The sequence below is a fragment of the Scomber japonicus genome, chromosome 15 (genome assembly GCF_027409825.1).
Source record: "Scomber japonicus isolate fScoJap1 chromosome 15, fScoJap1.pri, whole genome shotgun sequence".
Classification (NCBI taxonomy): domain Eukaryota; kingdom Metazoa; phylum Chordata; class Actinopteri; order Scombriformes; family Scombridae; genus Scomber; species Scomber japonicus.
Window position 1 is genome coordinate 15,900,900 of NC_070592.1, and position 17,962 is coordinate 15,918,861.

The 17,962-nt window shown below is 38.9% G+C and overlaps 1 protein-coding gene across 1 annotated transcript; it reads left to right on the forward strand.

Moving 5' to 3' along the window:
- Nucleotides 1-6,429: 6,429 nt before the first annotated feature.
- On the forward strand, nt 6,430-14,349 carry gmpr (guanosine monophosphate reductase). Its single transcript, XM_053334477.1, has 9 exons — nt 6,430-6,790; nt 9,398-9,517; nt 10,034-10,117; nt 10,241-10,414; nt 10,489-10,570; nt 12,328-12,434; nt 13,008-13,050; nt 13,166-13,325; nt 13,465-14,349. The coding sequence occupies exons 1-9, from the start codon at nt 6,704-6,706 to the stop codon at nt 13,643-13,645; spliced, it is 1,038 nt and encodes a 345-aa protein (XP_053190452.1). The 5' UTR covers nt 6,430-6,703; the 3' UTR covers nt 13,646-14,349.
- The last annotated feature ends 3,613 nt before the right edge of the window (nt 14,350-17,962 follow it).

Sequence of the window (17,962 nt, forward strand, 5' to 3'; positions counted from 1 at the left end):
TAAAGAACTGTATATTAATGAGACACTGCAGGCAAGAAGGCCACTGGCACTGACCAATGGGTCAAATAGGAGTCTTTAAGGTTCTTGTAGCCCACCAGAACTGTATCTTGCTGACACTCCTCCACCTTGAAATGGGTCTTGGTGATTAACTGTCTATGGCAAAACAACAAGCCCTGTTTCATAGACTGCAGCACCTTTTTAACAATGTTATCTCCATGCCAACAGAAAGTTAGAAATGCTAAATGCTCTTTCTACTTGACGCCAAACAACAAGGTTATCTACATGAAATAGGGATTTGCCCAGCAGCAGCTGCTTCCTCTGAAAACCTTAGCTATACATTTCTTCTCTGGGGTGTACTAGCGGTTTCCTTTTGAATATTTTTAAAGGGTACTAGGAGATCTGTCTGTGCAATACTTGCTTGCTTTTTGAAAAGCTTTTCATTTTCGATTTTTATTTAATTTCAAAGACTATTTAAAAACTACACTGTCACTTTACAAAGGAAGTTTTCCACATCTGTATGGGGTTTGGCCTTAATGTAGCAGCAACACCATGTTTATGATAAACTTTCCAGACTTTTTTTCTAAAGAAAAGGAAAACTTAATTTCTTTATTGCTGACTCAGTTAAGCTCAGTGAATACAGGGGAGGACTTTTATTTTTCACATTTTACGAGTAGCAACTTGTTTCTGTTTTCTGAAGCAAAAGCCACTATGCTCTGTATATGAGAATAACTTAGAATTGAACCTATATATGTGTATGTATGTATATATATATACATATCTTTTTCTGCTTTTAACAAAAGAGAAAGTATTAATAAAGTTGTTTTAAAAAAAGAAACAAACCTCACCTGTTTCAGTTTTGTATGCATCTGAAAGGACATACCCTTAATAAAATGAACTTCAAGTATACTACTTTTTGCTAAGTATGCTTGAGTGTAAGTATAAGTATAGCAAGTATACTACGGCCCAAGTAGTAAGTTTACAAAAAGTACACTTTCAAGTATACAAGTACACTCATCTGTATACTACTAGGGTACTAGGTATATACTTCTACATTTTAGTTTATTGAATACTGTATACTTAAAATATACCACAAGTACACTCTTCTATATACTATATGATCTTGAACATATAAGTTTATAATGGGTAATACCTCAAAGCAAATGTGTGCAGTGAAAAACATTTTTATTCTGCTAAATTAAATGTAAGCACAAGTCAATGACTTGACTTTATTCTGTACTTGGATCAAGATATACTAAGTATTAGTACTTTGTGGCAGAAAGAAGTAGAAAGTATACTAAAGTACAAGTATAAGCTTTAGTATTAAAGTATAAGTGTAAGTCTTAGTATTAATGTACTTAGTCTTAGACTTTTCTTTATACTTTTCAGTATAAGCCAAGTATCCTTCACTATACTATTCTTAAGTATATTCGTCAAGTATACTGCCTCACTTTTAGTATAAAATAAGTATACTCGTAGTACACTTGAATAAACTACTTTTTGCTAAGGGTACACTTGACATCTTATTCGGAACAAGTTAAACACCAGTGCAGACATCACCATACATACACTGTTGAGTTGAGCATATGTTGTTGAGGTGTACTTGCATGCATACTAGGTAATGAAAATAACAAGACTAGTGCTTCCCAGTCTGGAGGTCTGGACTCTCAAAGGATGTTCAGATAATTAAAGAGATAAGCAATGGGAAAAAATGTTTGTAAAACTGTATTTCTCCCCCTCTTTTTCAAACACTTCACTACTTTAATCTCTTTGGGCCTCAAAAATCATTCAAACTAGAAAATTCAGGAGAGATAAATCTCTGGTTGGTTGCACTGCTCACAAATTCCACACTGAACACTGAAGCAAGTACATACTGTGTAATGAGACCAACCAAACCAAAAATAAATGGAACCACTGCACCATGCTCTCTCTTATGAAACTTAGGATATTAGGTCCCTGAAAGATGCAGATTTACAGAGATAACTGATTATGAAACTTTTCTTGGTAAACAGCAAACTTATCTATAAATAAATCCAGCCCCAGGGGGTTCAGATAAGACATGCTGAGACTGTTGTGACCTGTTGAGCTGTGTGAAGCAAATAGCTGCCATGACTTGAGACTTCATTGCTAACCCACCCCAGGTGGATGGTACACTGAAAGGTCAATGCGCCATTTGTCATCATCAGGCAAGGAAAAGGAACTGAAAGTAGCACGGCGTGTGGCACAGAGACACTCTCTTTGTTGATGAGAAATGACAAGCACCACTGCACTGTGTTTATTAAGTCTGGAGATGAGAGTTAAGTATAACAACTATTAATAAGTCTGCAGTTATCCATCTCTGAACGCCTCCCTGACCTTCTGGAAGAGAATTCTTCTTTTTTCTCTCCGCTTTCTCCTCCTATCTCTTTTTTTACAACCCACTAAAAGAGTACTGTTAACAGCAGGGAAGGAAAGGCGTACAGTGTAAGGAGCGATGTGGTACTACAGTACTGTAAAGTTAAACTTCAACCAAAATGGAGGACTGTTTTACATGGGACAGGGTGTGGACATAATAGAGGCACGGGTTATCTTGATCATGACCAATGGCAATAACTCTTTTGTTTACATCCCTGACACAGATTCTCAGGGAAGCACATGCAGGAACAAACAGGGCCAAACTGTCTTCTGTGCTTACTTTGCCCTGACCCAGTGACATGCGGTTGAAGCAAAACAACAAAACCATTAGTCATGTCAAGAAAGCTTGAAATAGCTGGATAAACTTATGCTATTACGCTATATTGCTTAAGAAAGCAACTGAAACATTGAAAGATTGCAGAGACATAAACTATTCCAAATATGGAAAATATTATTTTTTGTTTATCCCACTAATCCAAAACATATCTAACACCACACAAAACTCAATTAATCTCTTGTTGAGAAATTTCCAACAAAATGCAGATTTTGCAGTGGGTGGCGCCATGTAGAGCCAACGTCAGAGAATAATAGGAAGGGAAAAGTGAAATGGCTTAGCTGTTCTCATTGAAAAAATATGGTTTGGATTTGCTTAATCTGTTGCATATTTATGTTCCACTTGAATCCTGTTGATATAATATGATGATATAATATTTCTGACATGTGGGGCATTTACAGCCTTTTTAATAATTTGTTGAAACAAAGTGTAGCATCACAAAACAAAAACATAATGTGCTTTTAAAAAATCAGTAGCTGGTGATAGATTCAGTACTATCTTTATATAGTATATCTCCCTTTCCCAGTGTGGATGTAGCAAAAAGCAATAGTCAATAAAACGTTATCAGTTGTATTTTAATCAGCGGAACATATAGATATGTCTGAATATACTTTGTCTAAAAATACTGTGAGCCACTGTACACATCTGGATGAAAAGATGCAGCAGAATATTGAGTTTCTTTGAACTACAATTTTGTTGCATGAATCAGGTATCAGGTATCAAATGCTTGCTGGTTCCATGTACTTAATTAGAAGTACAGTGGAAGAAAACAAGACTATGGGGAACAAGGGAGTAACAATTGAGCATTTTAGAGGTAAGGAGAAAAATATTATACTTGTAAATACTGGATAGCTAGAGGGTACAGCCTAAATGACGTCATATACATTCTACATGTTGTTTTGTATACTGTTTTTTAAGCTTGTGATTTATATTATGAAGTGCGCTGTTGCCTTTGTGGCCGGGTCTCCCTTGTGAAAGAGATCCATGCTCTAAATCGGCTAAACATCTGGTTAAATAAAGGATAAATAAAGTGTAACTCTTTTGTCTTTCTGAAGACCTGAATGCTGTTTTGTTCCCACATAATGGCCTATGACCTACTTCTGTGTAGTTTGAACTTGTTATTTTTACACTCATGGTAGTTAAAGTGTACTCCACACAGAAGCCAGGGCCCACAGAGAAAGAGGAATTGAAGCACACATGCGTAGCTCGTCTCCTAAATGTAAATGTGAATTCATCACTTCAAATCTCACAACATATAGCGGTGCATAATTCCCTGAAGTAAGCGGTTCCTCTTCATCTTCGTTACCTGAGACACTCAGGCAGAAAACAAAAAGGAATTTTTAAGTTCTTATCATTTTAACTCATGCCAGGAAATGAAGATCAAAGATTTCCACCAACTTTACCCTCCCACTGCCATGTGGTTTTCACATCTGCTTGGCCCAGTGACACACACTGCCAGGGGAAAAATGTTCCTCCAAATGTGTTTGAGATAAGTTTCCAGGAGGGCAAACAGGGCAGAGATAGTCTGGTATGTGTTTGTATGTGAGTTGTGGTGGTGTCACTTTCAATAGACAATAGCTGTGTCACAAATTGAGACAGTCTGGTGTGTTTGATTTTATGCATGCACACATGCCTGTGTGTTCTCATGGAAGTTTTAGATTGGTGTAAACACCCCGCCAGGCTACACTATGTTCTCCATGCAAAGAATTCAAGTGTCGTCATTGACACATCCACTTGCACTTCCACTTGTTATAGTGAAGTCTGGTGCTCTGGCCTCGTGTTCTCTGCATACCTGAAAGATGTAAACACGTTTTAGGCAATTTTTATTAATCATGTTTTTCAATTTTCTATTTTTAGATACGCACAGACAGCGAGGTGCAGTGTAAGCTTCAGTACAAGGGATGGACTTAATTATGTATTATGTATGCATGTTATGTATTATGTATGTATTTCTTTATCAAATAATCAACTATCTAGTCTTAAGTCTGAATGAAATACTACAAGTCCTAGTACAGCTATTTAGAAAACAGTAACAGTAGATAAAAATGTTTTTTCTGCCCAGTGCAGATTCACAAAAAACATAGAGGTCAACATACTTTCTACTAGCTCCCACAGTGAGAGTGGCTCATCCTAAATGTATGTGAACAGACAGCGATGACTGCTGGTTGCACTTTAACCTACTTCCTGCATTAGTCTATAACTCAGATGAACACCTGAGACTCCAGTCGTGACCCCGTGAACTGACACACGATACACGGAGTACACTGAGTAAATGTTCTTTTCTTATCAGTTTTACTGCCTTAACAGGGGGCCCATTATTCAGTACCTTCTTATCAATGCAGTTCAGTGTTACGTGCACTAGGGGTTAAAGTGCAGTGGGTTTATATCAATTGCAACTGCTTTACTCCATCGATGAGGATTACTCTTATCTTATCAGTTATATGTTAATGATGCATACAGTTATGCCATCTGTAAACTCTGTGCAATCATGACTACAGTCCATTCAAGACAGTTTGCTATGCCACACGTAACTTTTTGGTTACAGATTTGCATTGCAGGAAATAAGAGTCTGGAAAATAAGTTAATTTTCAAAAATGTCATGCTTTCAGGAATAACAGCTTCCTGTGTGAACCAAACACAAAGAAACTCCAGTTAGAAACAGTGTAACTGTGCTATAAAGGCAGTGACAAATAGACACATAAATATCACAAGAGGGAAGTCTTGTTGCCAGGAAACACTTTAACAAGAGTTTTGACCCTGGAACTCACTGTGGTCTTTATTTAGCAGCTGTTTTCTTCAACTATGCTGACATCTAGTGGTCTGATTTTGAGTTACAGTTAAGTGTACAGTATTCAATACAAACAGTTAATACTTAAATAATTTGAACTGGCTTCACTGACTTCAACCTGCTTATGACCTTTGATACACATGACTGATTCTTCTGTGAAATGATGCACAGCATATAATAATGTTGTATTTATATATTTATTGTTTTGTTTTGTTGTTGTTGTTGTTTTATTGTCTGTTCTCTATTTGTGTAATTGTGTAAAGTTTCAGATTTTCTTTTTAGGTCTATTTACGTCTATTTTTTGACTTTATCCAACAGAAAGGTGTCAGAGTTATGGTTGCTGAAGGGTAAAACTCTAGAGTAAGACTAAACCAAAGTATTTCAGTCTACTACTATGCATATAGATCAACATACTACATACATCAACTAATGCATTAGCAATTTAAACGATAGCAAATAGAAGAAAATAGAATAGACAAACAAATGTACAAAAAACCCCAATGCATTATCTCCCTGACTTCACACTTCCTGCCATGACTATATAATGCTGCTATCACTAATTGATGACTTTTTACATTTTAGTCTGATTGTCAATGCGATGTGAGTGAAGACCACTACTATTTTGCTGCTTTAATCTTTCCTCTTCTGTATCTCCACATGTCACAACTTCTTTTTTTGTTTGCTGTGCCCCTCCCTCTCTCTGTCCTTTCTGCCAAAAGCTTAGGGAGCAATGCCCCAAATGGACAGCAGGTGTGCTCTTTAGCACTGCAGCACACAACCCACTGCAGTGCTACCATGTCTGTGTATGTGTGTGTAAAAGTGTGTGTGTTTGTGTGTATGCGTCAGCAGCTGGGACAGCCTGCCAGCTTGGCCACTGCTGCTCCTGCCACTCTGCAGAGGGAGAAGGGGGAGAGAGAAAACGCTGGAGGAGTGGAGGGAGAAGGGAGCAGAGGGGGATAGAGAGAACAAGGGTAAAGAGAGAGAGGGAGCCAAGGCCCAAATAAAGCCATGGGGGCTGGGGCTGGGCTGGGCCCCCCTTTGCTATAAATACGCTGGCCGCCTGGAAGCTCGGGTTTGGTGGTTGGAGCTTGGGACCATCGACCACCACTGCTGCTGCAGCTTTCCTCAAGGGAGTCTCCATCGCCTACTTATCATCCTCATCCTGGTCATCAGTGTTCTGGGCATCCAAGATGCCTCGAGTAGATGCAGACCTTAAGCTGGACTTTAAAGATGTCCTCTTTAGACCCAAGAGGAGCAGCCTGAAGAGCCGCTCAGAGGTTGGTGCTGTTAATTGCTTCTACTCTGATAATGTGATCCAAGTATTGCAGCTACTGTTAAATTAACCATCAGACTAGGGCACCTCTCAGGAGGAGTATAATCTGTTCAGTTTTGCATTAATGCAGTATGCTTATGTTTACGCCTCTATGGTGGGTGACGCAATACTGATATGTTAACCATTTATACATGAGGGTGGCAGGTGGGGGGACAGCATTTCAGGGCCTTATCACTGTTTGCTACATTGATTTAAGATAAAGATACAACATGATGTAAAATGAAAAATGGATATGTTTACTAGCAGAACAGCAACAGCAGTGACATTCATTAACCCCCATAATCTTATAAGAATATTTATGTGAATACTTATGCCTCTTCAAATTGTCTTGTTTAGTATTAGCCAGTAAGTGTGGACTGCCTTTGTACTTCACTGAGCAAAAAATGAACTAGCCTGAATGAGCATGCAACAGTGGAGTAACCTTCTTAAAGGTGACAGAAAACAAGGGCAGTCTGTACCAGACAAGACACTGGCCAATAACAGAGAAAACAACAAAAGAAAAAGAGAGAAGTGTTTTTTTTTTATCTAAATTGATCTGATCTGCTCAAGTATTATCATTTTAAGCAAGATACATAGGCCAAGATATGTCCCACAATCCTTTATTTGGCTCCATAGGACAACACAACCCTCTCCTTCTTGTTTTGCGCTTATAATTTCATCAACTTTGCTATGTGTCAGTAGATTGGGTACTGGTACCGACCCAAAATCATGATATTGGTGTGATGGCACTGGATTTGGGGTGGAAGTGGCTGAGGGCTGGCTACTGAGAGATGGCAAGCAACATGAGACACAGGAGACTTCTCAGAAAACCTGTTTAAAAATAGGACCGTGTGATACAGTCAACCAGAGTACATTCCATACACCACAGACATCAGGATAACACAAGATATGTATATATATATATACACTGCCAACACAGACAGCATGCACTGATGTATACTGAGTGTAGTAAATACCAATTCTACTTTTTCTTACTATCAAATCCTCTTTTCCTGCTTTGACTTAACTGATTCAGACTTTTTGAGTTAAATATCCTGGTTTTTCATGTAGCCCAAACAAAACATCTAAAATGATAAATTATTTCAGAGCCCTCTGATCTACACAAGATGATTTCATTGCAGCAAATCAATACACTGCAGCCAAATCCCATGGCCTTTCACTCCACAAGCATCCATCTGCTGACATTCTAACTGCTCCCGTTTGAATTATCACTGCATTTAGCATGAACAGAAACCCACCTGCCATAACTAAGTTTACCCAACATCAAGGCTGTGTCGAGGAGGGAAGTGTGTCTGAACACCATGGAAGATATTCAAGCACTGATGCACCACACAAACATGTCCCTTCAATGTGGATTACATCAAATCTTTTTACAGATGCTCTAAAGTCAGATCTGGGCTGCACCTGTTGAGTCAGCTATATGTAAAAAAAAAAATAGTGGATGACAAAAAATATATTTCAGTTATTCAAACTGGATGGCTGCATATCTATTATATTTCGCACAGCAATACTATATAATTTAGGACACTAGATGCATGTGTCAAACATGTGTCATGATATACTGGTGAGCTCTGCTGAGTCAGTGTGCTTTAAGAAGAGGCCTTTATTGATTTGCCGCAGCAAGAAAATTGATACACCAGACTGGAAACTCCTCCCTCCCTCCCTCCCTTCTTACCCATACTTCTCTCACAGCTTTCCTCTTTCTACCGCCTATGAGTTATAGCCTCATTTTTGCTGTTGTGCTGAGAGGCATTTCTCTGTGAAGGTTATGGCACACTTTGTGCTGTTAGCCTGTTATCGCAGCTGAAGTAACTTTGTATAATAAATCTCTTTGCTATACTCAACAAAAGCATTAAACGCCCAAAAACTGTTTAATAAAGGGAGTCATTTTAATAGCCTGAATTATGTCTGAAATACTTTTATCCTTCTTTATATATATTATAGATTTATTATAGATTTATATATATATAGTAAATATATTTATAGATTATTATGTTTTGTGTAAGTACATAAAGCCACTAAACCTGGCTAATAAAGATGGCTCTGATAACAATCTTTCATGCATCTCATAATTCCAGTAATATATTTCCAATTCACTTAAAATATTGAATTCTCATGTAATGTTGACAAAAGTTCAAAAGTTACCTTGTGTTGCTTTTAAGTCTGAATCTGTGAACTCCACTTATACTGAGCAGCTGACAGTTCAGTGGTTACTGACTCATGTAAACTCATTGGAATCAGATTTATTTATTTATTTATGTTTTAAAGAATCATGGCTTGCGTCATGAGTACAGATAAATACTTTCCTGTAAAGGGCACAGCTAATGTGACACAATGAGCACTGCTCATTTCACGTAGCTTATCACATTACATGCAGCAGCACTGGCTAAGCTAGCTATCTAATCTAAATGATTCAGTGTCTTCCCCTAATGACCACACAGAACATGAGCCACATGAGCTGCTCACATTTCTGAGAAAGTCATTATTGTCATTCAGGCAACTTTTCCCAACAGGCAATGATTACAAATTTCCAATTCCTCTTCACCCTCAGGTGGACCTTCAGAGGACCTTCACATTCCGCAACTCCAAACAGACCTACTCTGGCATCCCCATCATCGCTGCCAACATGGACACCACAGGAACATTTGAGATGGCACAAGTCCTCAGCAAAGTGAGTTAACAACTAAATGGATGAAAAATAAATAGAAGCAGCACTGTGTTTGTGCATTTTGTTTGTGTGTCCCTGCCAAAAATCTCTGTATGTGTCCCTCCACTGCGATTTCTTGGCAAGTATTTGAGATAGAATTACAAAACAAAAACCAGGATGCTGTGGTGAGTCTTTGGGGTGGGAGTGTGTGTGTGTGTGTGGGGGGGGGGGCAGAAGCAAGTTTGTCCTAGAAGAAGTTTTCTTCTAGGACAAACTTGCATCTGGGATGCTACTTCTTTTCCTTGTAACACCCATGACTTAGCCAAAAAAAGTGTCTTTATATTTATGAACTGAATGACGCTGAAAACATGTTGTTTTCTTGTATGTGAAGAAACTTTGAGACAAAACTGAAAAGAGGAAACTGAAGTAGTCAAAAATAAAAATGTGGATTTTTATGTTTATGGATTTGCTTCAAGTTATGCCATTAAGCTGCCAACAATATCCTGTCTTTTCTCTCCTTGACTGGCTCTCTTTTTTTAGCACACCCTCTTCACAGCCATTCATAAACACTACTCTGTAGAAGACTGGAAAAACTTTGCTGCTAACCATCCAGATTGCTTAGAGGTAACAAAATGTCTTCTTTTTAGGTTTTAGGTTGTTCTTCTTTATCATTATAAACTATTACACTATTATTTATAAGGGTCTCCTAAAAGGCATTAAAGTACAGCCTTGTGACTTTCCCCACAGCATGTAGCGGCCAGCTCAGGCAGTGGCAAAGCAGATCTGGAGAAGCTGTGTGCCATCTTGGAAGCCGTCCCTGCCCTCAAGTACATCTGTCTGGATGTGGCCAACGGCTACTCTGAGTACTTTGTCGAGTTTGTCAAGACAGTCAGAGAAAAGTTCCCCAAACACACCATCATGGTAAGAGAGATGTTTGAGCATGTGGTTTAGCACACTGTGTAGATGTATTGTATCTTAGTATTGTCTCCTTGCAGGCCGGTAACGTGGTAACAGGAGAGATGGTGGAGGAGCTCATCCTCTCCGGAGCTGACATCATCAAAGTGGGCATCGGGCCAGGTGGGTGGGTGCGACTGAGTGTGTTAGTGAATAGTTTAAGGAGTGTGCTCCCTCAAAGTCAGCACAAAAACTGCACAGTTGAGAGAGAGAAGGCAGACAAACAGGTCAGGCAAACATGCAAAAGCCAAGAAGGTTACAGCAAAGTTTGACTGCTTCTAGTAGTTTTCACTTAAGCCTTACATACTGTTCATATGCTGACCCTTATGGAGCAGGTAATTTTTTAACTCAACTATCCCTTTATTATTAGTCCCTTTACCAAACCATAAATGTATTTTGATTTCACTAACAGTGATGAATAAATGGGTGATTTAAGAAGAAGAAGGGCCTTTCCTCCACGTTGTCCTGTTTCTTTTCAACTCAGTTTTTCACTCAGTTTTCATCTTTTAACTACGGATCCACCAAATCAGTGAAATAGGGGCTCGGGTACTGTTTATAGTCCTATGAAAGCTGCCTTACGCTTAAGAGGAGGACTAAGTTATACTGGGCAACCACTATATTGGTTGCATGAGCATTATGCACAGTTTTACTCTTTCACTGTTTCAAGATTCCCCCATAACAATTCAAAGATCTTACATCTTAGACTGTATAAAAATAATACCTACTGTGAAATCAACCTTTGGTTTGTGGATTTTGAAATCTCGAGTTTGAAATTTTGACTGTCGCCATATTGAATTTTTAGAGCCAGAATTGATCACATTTTGGACCGATTTGGATATGAGAGTGGAGCTAAACCTAAAGCTAGTTACTAGAATGGCGCATATTTACAGTCTATGATGAACGGCTGTTAATGCTAACGTTAATGCTAATTTTCGCTAACCAAACCTGACTTAAAACAATTAAATCATTCTTACTTCAAAATGTTCTTACCAGAAAAACTGAACATCCGACTCCTTAAAGGGTTTTTAGTATAACCGACTGTAAACAAGACTTTTTTTAGGTGCCTAAAATTTTACATGTATCTTTCATAACCTGTAAACACACTGAAATAGCGACACTGGAGTCAGTGGAGTCTCCCTCTGCAGGCTATTAGAGAGAATGCAGGTTTCATTTTGGCTTCACTTTTCAGACCTGGAATGACTTTAATCAAGAGCACGACCTGGTAAAGAACCCTGGCAATCGTAGCAATACGGGCAGTCCTCGTGACAGTGTCAAGGTCCGCCCTTGAACTCTATCCCCACTGTCCCAATGACAAAAATACACACAAATGGCAATCCATAGTCTCATAGTTTCAAGATTCCCCATAACAACCTTTACCTTTATTTGACCCCTTCTAGTGACTTCCCTTTGAATAAATATGGGCCACTTTATGAGTTAATGGACTCATAAAGTGCCTGTACATTTAGTGTATGTTTATTGTTATTCTACGGCACCATTAACTGCGTGTTCTGCTTGCAGGATTTGAAATACAACTCTCAGGGTTTTTTTACAAGCAGATTAGCCTGTGTTTATGCAACAGAACTCTATTTAGCAAACCATTTTAAAATTGCAACTGTGGATCCTGGTGACCTTTACTGCACACTTCTTTTATTGGTTTCTAAATCTCTTAATAGGCAATCATTTACATTGGCTACTTATATGAAATTGTGTGAACTGATGTGTCTCTGCTTGCTGACTATAGAATAGACACTTGACCAGACGAAACCAGATTTGAAAGACAGCAGGTTCCTGTAGCTACAGCAGCAACATTTAAACACAGACAGAGGTGGTACATGAAGATTGACCTTTCTGAAGTGTGCGCTGTGAACTGTGTGTTACAGGATCCGTGTGCACGACGAGGATCAAGACAGGGGTAGGCTACCCACAACTCAGTGCTGTTATAGAATGTGCAGATTCAGCCCATGGACTCAAAGGACACATTATCTCTGTAAGTCCACATCGCTGAACAAAACATAGATACATGTGTAGATTGGAACACACAAAGGGTTTTGTGGGCATCAGTCCAACAAATAAATGATTAGCCTAACTGTGGTCAAGTTAGATATGGAGGTAGTGGATTATCATGCAAATACTCTACATATGTAGGACATTACTATAAAAATTACAAACAAAGAAGCACATGAGTATGGTTTGCATTTAGTTATTTTGCACTTCAAAGAGAACATTTGATTGTTTCATGTGAAGTCAGTCATGTACAGGAACTAACATACAAATATTAACCAGAGATCCTTACATAATCTGTAGTGTAGATCAACATGATTGAGTAATAATGGTTTCTGAGGTTTGAGGTAAGATGTTTATCTGCTTAAACACAGTGAAGTGAGTGAACAATATTTATATTAATACCGTACTGCAGGAAGATTCAACAAAATGATGCTTAAAGTTGCTTAAAGGTTCTGTTTTTTGAATACAGTATTGACAATAATAATACCATGGTAGCCAGTAGAGGGTATCCTCAGTCCTCAATGCACCATGTAATACTATCTATCTGTTTGTTCAGGATGGTGGCTGCAGTTGTCCAGGAGATGTAGCTAAGGCCTTTGGTGAGTATTCCACCCTCCATTTTTGTTCTTTTCATACTGACATAAGTCACATACTGTATTGAGTCATATGTGGTTGTGCATATTCAGCTTTGCGTCTCCTTATTTGCCTCCACAGGTGCTGGGGCCGACTTTGTGATGATGGGAGGAATGCTTGCAGGCCACGACCAGTGCACTGGGGAGGTCATAGAGAAGAATGGCAAGAAGGTCAAACTCTTTTATGGCATGAGCTCTGACACAGCCATGAAGAAATATGTCGGTGGAGTTGCTGAGTATAGGTGAGTGGCTGATTTTAGGAGATACTTAACTATGACAAGTTTTTAAATATAAATATTGTAAATGTTATCAATTGGAATGATTTCTGTTTTATGTTGCTAGTTTATCTGTAGTATTATTATTTTTTAATCCTATGCTCAGGGCATCTGAGGGCAGGACAGTGGAGGTTCCCTACAGAGGAGATGTGGAGGCCACCATTCTGGACGTGTTGGGGGGCCTCCGCTCCACCTGCACCTATGTGGGTGCTGCCAAGCTCAAAGAGTTGAGCAGGAGAACCACCTTCATCCGTGTCACGCAGCAGTCCAGTCATATGTTTGCTTAGTGGATGGGATGGGGGTTCACATGTGCACAAACACTTACACAGACTGCATAAAATGCATTGTACCAGTGTTACACTGAGTCTAAATGTGCAATAGTGGGATGATAAGGGAAGACGTACACAAACACTTTAACACCATCACACAATCTGCTTCTCTCAGGATATCTGCTGTCAGAAAGCTGTTAGTTTCCTGCAGATTGTGATTACAATAAACTCAAATTTGACTTGAAACATTCTCCCAAAGGCATGACAGCACTCCAATTAACTTAATCCTACAGCAAGTGTGTTTACATGCTACAAACACATAATACATTCAATGTATGGGCATGACTAAATATCCTGTTCTAGTTAATGTAACTTCCTGGATAAATCCTACACAATTTTGTGAAATGGGATTAAGAAAGCCAGACTACTGAGACATGTGTATTTAAGATCTGATCTTTCAAAATATCCTTTTAACTTGTGTATTTCTCCATTAGCAGGATATCAAGAATTTGAGTATGTATGAAACACATTGCATGTAAACACACTCAGCGGGAGAAAGCTGATACTAGTGCTAAGATCATTTTGGGTTAATTATTCTGCTGAACTGTTTGTTGCAATGAATGTGCAAACCAATATGCAAGAACCAGGGACATCATCCCTTTAAGTGTCACTGGACAAACTATGTTGCAATAAAGTGCATGCAGGACCCTCTGCTAATTTAACCAGTGGTGCTGATCATTCTGTGAAGGTGTGTCAATCATATTACTAATAGCAAAAAAGAAAATGCAAATATTTTCTTACATGTTATGTGTATTTGTTTTGGTTACATCAAGAAGGTTTCTGAGCCAAATTAACATGACGGCCTCTAGATTCACATATACAAACATTTTATGTGTCTGAGAGAGACTGGATTTGCCTTGCTGTGCATGTAAAGTAGTCACATCTGAGTCATTGATTCCACTGTGCCTGACATTTTAAATCAAGGGTGTCTCAGGATTTGCGTCTTCCACTGCACTGAGGAGCCGCTCTCAGTACTTCAGACACAGATCCTCAGGAAAATATTATGGGTAGCAATGCTATTATTAAACTCTATTAAATTTAAACTCTAACCTACAAGAGAAAAGATGCACTAAATATACACAGTTTGATTGTTTATTGCAATGAAGACAGACAATGGAGTCTAGTTCTTTCTGGATGAGAAAAATAGAGTTAACACCATGTAGTTCCCAGTTTCAGTATCACATCATTTACCTGTTGATGATCCCCCAAAAAAGACTCTCCCAAGTGTTTCTGACAGCCAGCACTGACATTGCACTTCCTTAGACAGCAAGAGGTGGTGTTGAGCATCTAACAAGATGTGAGGAGGAACAAGCACAAATTGAGAATAACAGTTTGATGGAACTTAGGTCACATATGAATAGAGTATTTGAGCATCATCTCTTCCTTGTCATTTAGGTGTCACTCACAGTGTGTTCATGGTTACCTGCTGTATATTTTTTCCACAGCCAGTGAGAAGTATCCTTGAATAAGATACTGAAACACTACAGGTTTGGATTTGCTGCTCTTGATAACCCTCTACCTTAGCCTCCCCACAGGTCAAACCTTGAGGGGTGTCCACTACATGAAACAATCAGACTCTACATTATCTTTCTTTCTTTCTCTTCTCTTTATCTATTTTGGGGGTTCATGGAGTTTCTAAAAAGCACAGATGTGTTGTTTTCTAGCACTCAAGTCACTGATATATGCATTTTGTCACCAAAAAAATGGAACATGCTGTCAGTCCACCACTTTGTCCTCTATATGGATTGCCATTAAATTTTGGACACATTAATGGGTTCCAGTGGATAAATCCTACCAACCAAGGTGATCCCCTGACTCTAATGCCAACAGCAGATAAACATTTTCACTTATCCTGTTAAATATCTTAGCATCTACTTCACAGATTGGCACAAAATGTGATGCAGACATTTATGATACCCAGATGATAAATTATTTTAGTTTTAGTGATTATGCATCATTTCTTCTAGTGTAGGGCATGCTAAGAGGCTAAAGCAATATGGTGAACCTGGTAAATATTTGTTAAACTTCAACGTGTTAGCATTGTCATGGTGAGCATGTTTAGCTCAAAAGCACTTCTGCTTTTAAGAACTGCTAGCGTGGCTGTACACTCAAGGGACTAAATTTTCATCATATTCCAATTCCACACATTAAAATGACAACAGCTCCTTGCGCTGTACAGTATACAGGCTTCTGTATTTCCCTTTTTCCTGATTTGTGTAACATAAATGACTTGAAAACAGAGCCAAGTTGAAACATAGATGTTTTGTAATGCAACACAGAGCTCACATGAGTTAATTGATGTTCGAGCATTTATAATCGAGAATGCATTGAGTGCTGTGGATGCCATACAGATCACCATACACTAGAGGGAGTTGTTGTCTGCTTAGTTTCTAACTCATGATGTCAACTACTGAGGGACAGTTTTAAAATGTAGTGTTTGTGTTGTCTGAGGGTTCCTATATCACCTACAAGTGTGGTGTTGAGTGGGGTTATTCAATGAAACAGATGAAATACCTGATAGCAAGTACTGGTTAGTATTGCTATTCAAATAAAAACACAAGTTGACAATTTATTCCAGATATGTCAAGGTTTCATTTTCTTTTTCAAAGAGGTGCATTTGTACAGATGTCAAATACATACACCAACAGGGTTTCTCCGTTGCTATAGAGGAAAAGGGTGGTGAGACACAGGGACTTGGTGAGTACAATATAGTACAAACAAGTTGGCTGGGAACTGCTGCGGCCCCCTGCAGGCCAGACTGTCCTCACAGGTCTGTGCTGATGTCCAGTTCTCTGCCAGCCTCTCACGGGCCAGTAAGTTTCAGTTCAGTACTTGGGGTGTCACAGGTTAGCAGAGAAACATCTACACAGACCGGCTCCTAGCCTCAGGGCTGAGTGTTCAGAACAGGAGGAGGGATCAGCTGAGCCACAGCTGACAGATCCATCCCCTTCGTGGCAGTGGGCAGGGTCAGAGGTCACAAACCGTGCAGCCTGTCCCCTGCTGAAGTGTTTGTCGCCTTGCACAGAGTGGCAGACCAAAGACGTCGAGTACACTGAAGAATAATCCAAGCCATCTCCAGCATAATACACACAATATCATAATAATAATTCATAGTTAATTGTCAATAATGACATTTGTCAATCATATCAAATTATATGTAATAAATTTACATATCTTATAACCCATATCAAACAGCCCACATTGTAAATTGATTGGGATGACTAAACTGTTAATAGGGCCTCTACAAGTTTTTTTTTTTTTCTTTCTGCCTGAGTTGGTTATCCAGCGCTATGGACATTGACGAGACGTCATACAAAAAAAAAAAAAAGAAAAAAAGAATGAAAAACAAAAGAAGGAATCCTGATCGAATTCTGTTCACTTTTAAAACATAACAAAGTGCCAAAAACACATCCTTTTTGCAAAATGAAAGTACAAACATCAAGAAACAAAGAGCACACATGCCTTTTTTTCTGATCGAAAAGTCAAAGCTCACACACCAACATTCATTTTATTTGTCAAGTTGTGCAAGAAGCCAATTTAAAAAAAGATGACATTAGCAGTGTTCCTCCAGTGAGGAAGCTTGTCATAATAACTCAACAATGACACATTCTCTACATAGTTTTAAGTCCCCTGACATTATATTGAGTGCTACAAGGAGACCAAAAACAGAAAAAGAAAAAGCTCCTGCACCAAAGATAATGCAAACAAAGCAAAAGTTTGTGTGCACTGTTTTCCACACCGTATGAACGAACCAAGCTGTGCTGACTCCTGACAAACATATCTGCCAAATTAGAACTCAAAAATGTGAACAAAAAAACCTAATTAACGGCACAGCCTGGTTCGTGTGGGGTGGGAAAAGATTCCAAGCAATCCCCGAACACGACAAAAGAAGGGATGCATTCCATGATAAAAGGTTTTCCTAGTAGAAAAGAACCAAGGAACCACCTAACACCTCGGCCCGTTGGACCCAAGAACGCGCCGGGCGCCAAGCGAGATGGAGCACAGACAGATAAACACAAGGTTACGGCAAGGTGATGTGCAAAAACTTAAACCATCTCCATCTACCAGAGAGCCATCTCTCTTTTTCATCAATATTCACCCATTTTTTTTTCATTCTCATTCTCTCTGTCTGTTTTGAATGAATGTTATCCCTAGGGAAGGTATCGGTCTGAGACAGAGCGGTTAGACCAAGCCCATCCTAGGATTAGAAAGTGCTGAAACATTATCAAGTCTTTTACCTCTACTTACTTACATGTGCATCTCTGTTGGTTGGTT